This window comes from Pundamilia nyererei, unplaced genomic scaffold, assembly GCF_000239375.1.
Source record: "Pundamilia nyererei isolate P.nyererei 1_Seehausen unplaced genomic scaffold, PunNye1.0 scaffold00361, whole genome shotgun sequence".
Lineage (NCBI taxonomy): Eukaryota > Metazoa > Chordata > Actinopteri > Cichliformes > Cichlidae > Pundamilia > Pundamilia nyererei.
In genome coordinates this window covers 404,728-416,155 of record NW_005187762.1, presented here as the reverse complement: position 1 = coordinate 416,155, position 11,428 = coordinate 404,728, and the positions used below count along the sequence as shown (strand labels likewise).

The 11,428-nt window shown below is 41.6% G+C and overlaps 1 protein-coding gene across 1 annotated transcript in view; it reads right to left on the bottom strand.

Moving 5' to 3' along the window:
- The window catches only part of LOC102196613 (phospholipase D1-like), a 50,023-nt gene that overhangs the window by 17,702 nt on the left and 20,893 nt on the right, over window positions 1-11,428 (bottom strand). The window contains exons 2-11 of the mRNA XM_013915783.1: window positions 6,858-7,028; window positions 6,603-6,766; window positions 5,794-5,933; window positions 5,534-5,639; window positions 5,366-5,431; window positions 4,810-4,868; window positions 4,407-4,505; window positions 3,102-3,248; window positions 2,870-3,019; window positions 163-246 (exon numbers count right to left, since the gene is read on the bottom strand). Of these exons, the coding sequence (XP_013771237.1) occupies window positions 163-246; window positions 2,870-3,019; window positions 3,102-3,248; window positions 4,407-4,505; window positions 4,810-4,868; window positions 5,366-5,431; window positions 5,534-5,639; window positions 5,794-5,933; window positions 6,603-6,766; window positions 6,858-6,996 (1,154 nt within the window). The 5' untranslated portion in view covers window positions 6,997-7,028. The remainder of the gene's footprint in view (window positions 1-162; window positions 247-2,869; window positions 3,020-3,101; window positions 3,249-4,406; window positions 4,506-4,809; window positions 4,869-5,365; window positions 5,432-5,533; window positions 5,640-5,793; window positions 5,934-6,602; window positions 6,767-6,857; window positions 7,029-11,428) is intronic.

Genomic DNA, 11,428 nt, shown 5'->3' with positions numbered 1-11,428 from the left:
GTGTGTGTGTGTGTGTGTGTGTAAGTAACAGTAGCTAGATTGTAACTGATCTATTTGACCAGAAACCTCTCTTAGAGGTGACCGCCACGTGCACTCAGTGCACTATGAAACACACACACACACACACACACACTCACAGCTCTGTGTGCGCTGAACACTCACCACCAGTCGGTGATAAAGATTTCCTCCTTGGCTTCTTCGAGAGCATTGGCCACATCCTCCATGTATGTTTTCCCGTTCACGTACCTTCAGAAGAACCACAAACATACCCACAAATTACACTTCAATCATCACCTTCTCAAAATGGGAAAATCAGTCCAAAACTGTTTTTTTTTTAAATTTCATATTAAAAAGTACAAAAAAAAGAAATAATCGAAGGAGCACAAGACAAGACGTCCATGAAATCTGTTTTTTTTCCCCCATTCAACACTTTGTTTATTTTCTTTCCTACTGTGAACAACAACACAGAAGGCATCAGAACTAGTTCACCACATATAAAATTATAAAATATTCTGGATTCTTTTATTTTGAAGGTGTGCCCTTCATAAACTGAATTGTCCTTCCCTTACTTTGCACTCCAACTCATTCCAAACTGTCTCAGCTGATTTTAACCTGGGGGATTATGAGTTATGAGTCGAGCCTGGAGGGGTTTCTAATCAGGGTCCTGATGAAGGGTCCCACTTATCTATAACCTGACTGGTCATCATGTTGCTGTAGGACAGGGGTGGGCAACTCCAGGCCTCGACGGCCGGTGTCCTGCAGGTTTTAGATATCAGCCTGGGTCAGCACACCTGAATCAAATGATTAGTTCATTATCCGGCCTCTGGAGAACTTCAAGACATGTTGAAGAGGTCATTTAGCCATTTAGATCAGCTGTGTGGGATCAAGGACACATCTAAAACCTGCAGGACGCCGGCCCTCGAGGCCTGGAGTTCCCCACCCCTGCTGTAGGATGTTGTGGAAGCCATGCATGCTGAATTAAACTGCAACACTATCCTCACATCTCCTCCTGCATGCAATTACCATCTGTCCACCTTCTCTGACAAAGACACAGCTGCGGAGGTTGTGATGTGTCTGCTGCTTTAACTCGCTGAGATTGACTCTTATTTAAGTTGCTTTTATTTCTATTTGACTCGTGAGTGGAGTGCTAACTTTTTTATTTATGTAGGAGGAGTGAATCAGGGGCAGAGTAGGAATGGAGCTTTTTCTTGTGCTATTTGAATTATAACCTGCGACGTAGCCTGACGTGCACTTCTTGCCCTCCCTCCTCTTTGTTCCCTCTCCCTGTCACACCCTTCCTCATGTCCTTCCTCCACCTTCACTTCTTCGTTTTTTCTCTCTCTCGTGCACCAGGTGGGAAAACTTGCTCCCATTCTGTTAAACAGAAGACAGAGCAATCAGCGTGTTCTCATCCCTCCTCAAGCCCAGCTGTTCCAGCTTTCCCTGACCTTTGATCCTGTCTAAGAGACAAAACAGTTTCTGCAGGAGGCTGTAAACATGTTTACTTCTGCTGTAAAATTAGGCATTTTAACATGTGAGTCTGTAGGGAACTGACTCACTTTTGAAGCCAGCCCCAGTGGACATTAGAGGACCTGCAGTTATTGGAACTTGAGCACTAGGTTCATTTTTCAGCCTCCGAGGTTTCAGCTTTAGCCGTCCTCTGGTTTCATGTCAGTGTTTGATGCTTTTTGCTCTTGTTTGGACAGAAAGAAAAATGAAACGAACACTTCTCCTCTCACTTTCAATCTGTCCATTGCCTGTTGAATCCTTATGCTCTTGACAGCAGGCACACACTCACTCACAGTGTGTCTCACAGATGGTATAGGGTTCCCCAGCGGGAGGACAGGTGATGAGCAGGTGAGTCTCACTTTCCCTTGCTTTGTGTCGGGTTACTCCAGCGCGAGACACACATTTGTGCATCTACCTTGTGAGGATTGCCTCTTACATAATGCTTTTTCTTTGTGTAACCTCGCAGCTACAGTCTTTAAATCTCTAAAAGTGGCTCATCACTTTCTATAAATGTCCTCATGTTTAAAGTCTAAACCTCAAAGCAGTTCCCACAAAGGCAGAAGTACACAAACACACACTAACCTGCACACTGTGCCAGCTGGACCGGGTATCGTCTAGACTTTTTTTTAAAGTGATCCTGGGTCTGGTGATTGGCACTAAAGTGCTTCAGTTTAAGGTTAAGAGGAAGATGTGAGGCTGTTTTTTACTGCTTGTTAATAAATAAAAGCTCAGTTCATACACAGATCAGCTCGTATCCATGAGTTTTAAGTTGCCTGAAGCATCAGCGTCACAGCAGTGAAGAAAAAACTGACCTGTATCCACATCTTGTTCGCTTGCTTTTATGGAAACTGTACTGTAATGCTTTATAATGGCAGTGGATTTTACCCGCTGTTATCCAGAAGTTCAGTTTAAATGGTGATGTGTTCACTTGCAGCTGAACTTTGCAGCCTTCACTCACTCTTTCACTTGAGAGCATCATTAAATAGCATTTTAACAGCTCTGCATTCACTTTCTGTAGCAGGCGCTGAGAGCTTTCCAGTCATGATGCATTTACCTATTGCAGCAGAATAGTGATGTGTGTTTTGGAGGTATCCATTACTGAGGTTATATTGTTTTGCTGCTTTTAAACTGAAGTAAACACAGAACAACAAAGAACTGAAATAAAGAAATCGTCTGAGAGTCTGTCAACAGGATCGGCCCGATGCACAGTCCACAAATGTAGATCGGTGTATCCCTAACTCGGTCTAATGTGACTCAGGAACTGAAACTACTTTGACTAGAAGTGATCTGAATGTTAAATAACAAGTTTTAAGATGTCAAATGTGAGTGTAACTACAGCAGAAAGAGTAAGTGTGGTTACCATTTGGCAGGGATGTTCACTTCCACTCTAGCGAAAGATCCAAAGCGGTGATCTTTGAGGAAGGCTGAGCCATACTTCTGGACAAAGCCTTCAATGGACTGACCCCACCAGCGGGCATGTCTGTAGCTGTTGCACTTGAGCACCAATGACCTGCACAAACACTACTTCAGTTTCTGATTTTCTTCAAGCCTTAAAATATTGAACATAAGCAGTAAAAATAGCCATCGCAGACCTGGAGAGACTGTCCACACGGACGCCGTGTTTGGTATCCGTGTCCTTGGAGTCCATCTTGATGCCAAACTCTTTGTCAAACAGCATTACAAAGGAGATGGCGCCTGAATCCATCTTCATGTACAGCAGAAACGAGTCCTTCACCACACACACACACACACACACACACACAGGCAGTATTTTAAGTAAAAGTTTTTTATTGTCATATACTTCCTTAAACACCATTTGGCTTATGTAAACATAATGGCTCCCCTTTAAAATTAAAATAAATGCATAAATAAAGAAAGCTGACGAGCTTCTTAGATTCAAAATGTTTATCTGTTATGATGGATCACGGCATTTTAAAAAGGTTAAATACCCCATTTGGCGTGCCACATATTTAACTGGTTAAACTGGTTAAATGTCAACTCTTCCTACATGTAATGAACCAAGCAGGATGGTTCAGGAAACCCCCTATGAAGCGCAACAAATACACGGAGCAATGTTTCTAATATTCTTATAACCTTCTGTTCACCATTTCACACCCAGGGGTTCATGCAATTAGTTCCTATCCTTGCGTGATTGAGTGTGGATTTGCATTTAACTTATGATGCACATCCTGGGAATAAGATGAAGGATTTAAATAAAAAGAATCAAAGGTGAATTCTACTGTTTGCTAAAGAAAATGAATCTAAAGCTAAATGGAAAGAACTTTACTGTTTTTGAGTCAGTCAGCTGTGGCAACACTGACGATCCTAATCAAGGTTTCCTCTTGTTGTTTAGTGGACTTACCTTTTAACCCTTCTTTCCTGCCATTAATAAGAGGCTCTGTTAAAATGACGTGTCAGCATTTTACTCCGTATCCAAGGCATTAACGATTCTGAACTGCAGTTGTACAATTTGCAGACCGTTACAGTGATTTTAACACTAATTTCAAGTATAAATCTAAGGAAGGTTTGTACAGATAAGGTTCCAGATAAGATAGCATAACATAAAACATTGCTTTAAATGCTTTATATTTAAATCTCATCTTCAGGACGTTTGTTTTGTCAGCTACATAGATAGATTCAAATGGTTTTCTTAAATCGAGTACTAACTTTTCACTTCAGAACCCCCAAGAATTGAACCCTTTCCTCAGATTAAACAGCCAATAAATACAGCATTGCATCTTCTGCATAGACGAGGTGATGCACCGGTAAGATGTCTCTAAGCTTCCCCGTCATTTCCTGTTTTACCCAAGCTGCTGTGTATTTGTGACATATCACAAGCTCACATTGACCAAGACTATTAAGGCTAAGCAAACATCCTGTAAGAATCCTGATTATTTACTGACCGTTTGGACCAGCGGTAGCACATTCTGCTGCGACCACAGCAGTTCATGCCGGGGATCCGATGGCCGCCGGATCTCTTCAGCACCATTCCCTCTCTAAAAGACAAAAGGACAGTTCATAATATAGAAAAATACTTAGAAAGGACTGGTTAGGAGAACCTTATTATACAAAGCAAGACAAGATTAAATATTTTGCCATCAACTTTAACCCCTTAGCAGTCCAATTAGTCCCCTAAACCATCCAATGTCCCGTGGGCGGTACGTCCGACTGCTAAGGGGTTAACCTGCACTCCCCACCTACACCATCTTTGAGTAGTAATTTCAGAATTTCACTGGATATATTTCTTAAAGTGCAAGATTTCAGTGAAAAATTGACACATTGATAACAAATGATTCTTACAGTCCTTTTGGTCCCAGGTCGTGAATGAAAGACAATTGACTAACATCAATGAACTCCATCTGAAAATCAAGCAAAAATATTTATAAACTCACTTTCAGAAGATTGTTGTCTACTTATCATCTTCTAAGTTGACCTGAAAAGGTCGTCAGTGTTTTCCAAAATATATTGAAACCTTTCAAGGTTAACTGTTATGCTTTTCTCTATTATGTACAGTGTTACTACAGTGGATGTTCATATTAAGCATTGCCAAAGTTTTTAAAAATGAAGCTCGGATTCCAGAATACTCTAAACACTCAGTTTCTTTCTCTCTTTTTTAACCCGGTCATGTTAGATAAAGAAGCCCTGCCCACTTCTTACTTAAACCTGTTTGCAAGATGTAGCCAATCAGAAGTTGGCTTAGAGGGGGTTGGACCTAAAACTGAGGGGCCAAGTTTAAGGTAAGAAGGATTATTTGGAACTGTGAATTATGCAAAGTGACTCTGATAGAATCCAAAAACAAAAACATGGAGCTGAAAATGAGCAGAATGTAGTTACTTTGTAACTTTTGTGTCCTTACCGTAGCGTGGTAGTTCCTATACATCTGCATCGCTAGCACAGTATTCAAGTAATCTTCCAGTTGTTTCTAGATCAAGGAAACAATGAGAAATATTCAGTACAATTTAATATACGTAGTACATAAATCTGGTACCATAAAATTAAATATCGGCCATCAGGAGCAATTTACCCTTCGACTGGAAACTCCTCTGTCCAGTTCGCCATCGCCTCCTCTGGGGAGTTCTGGGATCTGGCTCACCTCACTCCTCAACGGTATGTTCCTCTTCACCGTGTGACTGCAGAGAGAGAAATAAAATAAAGTTTTGTTAGGAGGCTGTGTGTTCAAATCCAAGAACATGCAGTGGAAATACAGGCAGGGAAAATGAGCTCTGCAAAGCACAGTGAAGATAAAATATGAACTGTGAATAGGCACAGGAGGCACTGAGGTACCTGCGTGGAAGTGGAATCTTCATGAAGGTCTTGTATGTTCTCAGTTCTCTGTGGAGATCGATGAAGTGCTTCTCCTTCCTCTTCACCAACCATGTAAACTCTCCATGTTTCATCTCAATTTTATACACAGCTGGCATTGACTGCACACACAGCAGGGCCTCCAGTTATTTACATTCAGTGTTTATCATTTCAAAAAGCTCATCAAATAAATGGGATTAAAATAAAGTTTGGGATTTAGTCTTGAATTTTGACATCATTTCTTTTGTTTCTGGTTGATAAACTGCCAACTTTTACTACGTTGTTGGAATCTTTAAGTAATCGAGTTACCTGGTTTTCCTAAGCAGCTAAAAGTTTCCCTGGAACTGGAATAATGACTTCTTCTGCTTTATCCATGACTGTAGATGCCATCTCAGCTGCTGCTACACCCAACCTCAGCTACATCAAGTTACTAAAATGGACCTTTTCAGTGCATTTTTACTGCTGGTGCTTTTAAGAGCATTTTAATGGACAGATATTGTGCCTTGTTGGGAGGTAAAAACCATCACCTATGTTACAGTATTGGTAAGTAAAACTCTGGTACCCAGTTTCTTGCTTAGCCCTAATCAGCAGGTATCTGTGTCTGTGTTGCATCCACACAATATACAGATGCAGCTTGCTAACCATCAAGCTGCAACTTAGCACCCCATCCTCTTCTACAAATATAGTCCCTTCTGGCTCAAACTGTGACGTCACAGTGGCTACCTCCATGCTTCATGTATAGTGTACGGCTAAATGCATTTTCTTCCCTACAGTGACAAAAAGCTCTTCACCTTGTTGACGCTCCTCTGCGTGGTGAGGTTGAAGCGGTCCTGAACTGAGGTGAAACGCTCCACCTCCAGGATTTTGACAGTGATGGGAGAGGAAAGGTAGACTTTGGCCTCTGTCTCCTTGAAACCCACTGTGTTGTAAATCTCTTTAAAAGGCAAACCCTCTGCTATTGAAAAAATATAAACAGTTACACAAACAAATCGCTTACACAACAAGTAGAGAAACACCTGCACAGAGTGCAAAGTGATGGCAGGTACCAGGTGCATTGGTGTCTGTCGTGTCATAATCTCCATCGCCTAAATCGAGATCGCGGGTGTCCAGATTGTCCATGATGTCGCTCATATCACTGGCAACCAGCTGCAGGGTGCTGGACGATGGCTCAATCTGCTGCAGCATGGCTAGCACTCAGTCTGGAGCCCGGGGCTCACCTGGTAGGTAATGTGGGAATATGGTGGTTAAGTCAAAGGTAAGGAACAAAACTGGATGTGGTCATCTAGAGTAAAACAGATCAGAATGTGCCAATTAAACTTTTAGATTTTAAAAGCAACCGTCTCTGTGGATAAAACTAGCTCTAAGAATCCTGTTCTGATGTGTTTTTAAAACTCTTTATCTGACATTAATTGCTTATTACAGACGTCAGGTTCAGTTGCTGTGGGGGAAAAATAATCAGGAAGCCTTGAGTCTGGTCTAAACCAACAGAGAAACATTTGATCTCAGAGTCAACATGTAACCACTCGCTGCTTGTGCACTGAAAAGAAATGTCAGGGTATCATTAACGGCAGCACAGCGACCAACATCAGAGCGCTCTAAACCCATTACAGTTCCTGTCTGACGGTCAGTTCAGTTCATTAAATGGATCATTTCATGTTGCCTGAAAAGGATTTCAGGTGAATTTCTTAATTGGAATTATGCAAAATTCCCGGTCCACATCCCAAATTCTAGATGAGTCATCCAGCCAACATGACAAGCTCACTGGTGTGTTTCACCCACGCACAGCATTTCTCTTCACATTCATGTTTCTGGGTCAGTTTGTGTGAAAATCCTCTCCAGTGAATCCTCTTCATTCATGAGTGCACACGTGAACACCACTGACCCCTTTTTGTTTGTTTTTCCTTTTTTTCCCCAACTCTTGCTCCGCATGCTAACACATACAATTGTACAGGGGACTATGTGCTTCCTGTGCTTCTCCTCTGTTAATCCTGATCTTTGGATTAGTGTCTTATGTGAGGTTAACTGCCGCTGCGGGAGAATAAAGGAGGAGGAGAATGGACCGGTAGGCTGTAGTACAAGAAAGGGGATTAAAGAGGAATCCAGGAAAAGAAAAGATGTGTATAGAGGTTAAAAAATGGATAAGAGCGCTTATAAGAAAGCACGAGAAAAGGTTTCTGAAGTAAAGCAATGCTTTACCGTGTGGCAATCCTGAAATCCTGACTGACATCACTGATATAAACATCCACATTATCATATCCAGGTTCCATCTATCTGCCGTTTGGAGCTGAGTAAAGCCCACTTAGATTAAAGTTGTAATGTTTAAAGATCTTTCAGGTGAAGTGTGAACTTTATTTTATCAGGTGATCAGCCTGTGGTCAGAGGATTGTTCCACAGTCTTGATACATGCTCAATTATCCAGGGAAGGACATCCCGAAAAGTTGATTCTGTGCATTTGGATGTAATGCTACGTCCAGATGAACAGAATCAACCTTTTGGGATTGTCCCACAGATTTTTCTGCAAACATTTTAGCAATGATGACAGATTAACTGTTGGGTTTAGGTCACACGAATCAAAATCAGATATTTTCTCTCTTTTAGCTCAACTTTTGGTCTCCACCACATCCTCAGGCTGAACACTGACTCACCAACTCATGTTCCAACTGTGTCTGCTTGCTGCCTAAAATGAGATTTGTTCAATAAGAATGAAAAATAGTATCGTTGTGGGCTATAAAACTCAAACATTGAACTGAAAGATGCTGTAAATCTTTCAGCATGCTGTAATTCTATAAATATCTTGATGTGTGCTGAATTGTATACAGTTTTCATGTGAGCAAATAAGAATTAAACACTAGTTGACATTGACCTCCAGAACCACCACAGGAGCCCGTAATGAATTCTCACAGTCTCCATAGTTTTTAATATACCCAGCACCTTGCTTTACTATGATACATATGGCATCCATCCATTTTCTGATGCTTAATGGGTCCAGGTTTTGGAGGCAGCAGTCCAAGCAGAGATGCCAAGACCTCCCTATTACCAGCCCCTCCTCCAGCTCTTCCAGGCGCGGGGGGGGAGGGAGGAGGAGGCAGAGGTGTTCCCAAGGCAGCAGAGAAACATGATCTCCCCGTGTGTTCTGGGTCTGCCCCGGTGCCTCCTGAAATAACAAGGTGGTGTCCCGGACACATCTTAGTCAGACGGCGAAAACGGGCTCAAAAAACTCAAGTTAGCTCTTTATATGCTTTCATTGATTTATCATCTTGATGCATTCTCAATCATCCAGGAATCTCCAAAAGTTGATTCTGTTCATCTGGACGTAGCGTTCGGTGGGAGAAACGTTTCGTCACTCATCCAAGTGACTTCTTCAGTCTCAGCTGACTGCAGGTTTCCCCAAATATTATAAACACTACATTTGCATAATGACTGAAACCAGCCCACTGAGGGAACAATGGGCTGGGGGGTCAGTTCCTTAATCATAATTATGCAAATTCTCATGACCATTGATCAACAATCACTGACCAAAACCCACTGATCAATGGCCATGAGTACCATTCACAGAGAGTTGGGGAATGGCTGCAATCACAGCATTGTAAGATGGCGAAAGATGTACCCTTAGGCTCCCTCCTTGATCAGAGATGGTCTTTCCCTTTTAATGTAAATGGCCTCCTTGACTCCGCCCTCAAACCAGCGTTCCTCCCTGTCCAGGATGTGTACATCCTCATCCTTGAGTGTCCACTGGCCTGTAGGTGTGAATAGACTGCAGAGTCCTGGCCTGACGAGGTAGCTCTTCTGTGTTGTGCCATCCGCTTCGCCAGAGGTTGTTTGGTTTCCCCGATGTATAAATCCTGGCAATTCTCCTGGTACTTAACAGAGTAACAGAGTTTTTGGCGCAGCGTGTTTTGGGGTTTAAAAGCCACAGAGACCCGGTGTTTGCATAATTATGATTAAGGAACTGACCTCCCGGTCCATTGTTCCCTCAGTGGGCTGGTTTAAGTCATTATGCAAATGTACTGTTTATAAGGTTGGGGAAACCTGCAGTCAGCTGAGACTGAAGAAGTCACTTGGATGAGTGACGAAACGTTTCTCCCACAGAACGCTGCGTCCAGATGAACAGAATCAACTTTTTGGAGATTCATTGATTTATATTTTCCTGTTTTCTCAGCATGAATAGTCGTCTCTGTGGTGGCCCTGTGACAGGCTACAGACGTGCCCAGGGTGCAGCCAACCTCTCACCCTGTTAAATGTGGCTGTTAAATAGATAACTTGAAGAAAATGGACGGCTTGATTTACTGTCCATCATTTTTATTGATCATCCTGAACCAGCTTCTACTTCAAACTCAATGCTGTACGTCATTACATTTTGTGGGCATCTCCAGGGTGATGCAGAGGAGGCTTAAAAGCAGGAAATAACTACACAGCTTCCTTGTTTTTAATGTGTTTTAATGGACAAGTTTGACGCCGACTCATCTGAAATAAGGTCTGGGGTTAAGACGAGCTTAAAAATATGAAGCTTAAGTAAAAATCTCAGCTGTCAATTATGAAGCTTTTATATTGTGAGACATTTTCAGTGTCATCACGCTAAAAATAGGAAGTTATTCGTGGTTATGCTGACATCATGCGGTGTAGTTTATAGTTTAACGTTAGTGCTTTGCTTTTAGGAAGATCTCAGTTAAGTTGCAAATAATATGTTACTGATAAACTTCTTTATTATTGCAAAAAAGGTATTTTCTTTCAATCAAAGGAACCAAGGCAATGCTAACCAACTTCCTGGCTGGCCTTCAAACAAAAAAAAACCCAAAAAAACCCCGAAACAAAACATTAAATAAACTGCAAAGAATTCCGGGTCCATGATTTCCTTCTTTTTTCTTTCTTCTCTTTTCTCTGTTCATAAACAACAATTTTAACAGTCAAATCTAACAAAGATTGATCTTAGATTTACGATATGTTTATTAATTGGATACCTTCAGATTGCAGAGGACTTCCTCTTTTAAATTTAACCCAAAGAATGAAAAATATTTTTAATTCACTTTCACCTCATCTCTGCTTATATTTTAACAGAAACATTAAACCAGTGATATCACACATTTAGGTCCGTCAAGGTCTCTGGTGTGAAGCTTATTTGTAAAACTGTCGTCATGTTTGACTAAAAACACGTCTATCTAAAGGTAGCACATTGTAAGAGGCAGCAGAAATACAGTCGATAATAAGATTGTGCTTCATTACTGTTCTCCATTTAAAAAAATAAACCATGCAGGAGTCAGATTTCTGACATTATGATGCAATTCCTGCCGGACAAAGTCTAACAGCTCATTCTTAGGAAGAACATGGGTTATGTTTGGGTTTAGTCAGAACTGGTTTCACTGTGGTCTGTCTGCTTTCACTTCCTGCGCCAACAAAACACCAAGAACAACCACACAAGCAGGAAAACCGCACCCCGCTGAACCCCAAAGAGCATTTCTTTGCTTGCAATGTTTATTCACAGATAAAAAAAATCTGGCTAAATAACCGTTAATCCAACTCTCCCACAGCCACGCAAGCCATCACAGTTTACACACACACACACACACACACACACACACACACACACACACACACACACACACACACACACACACACACA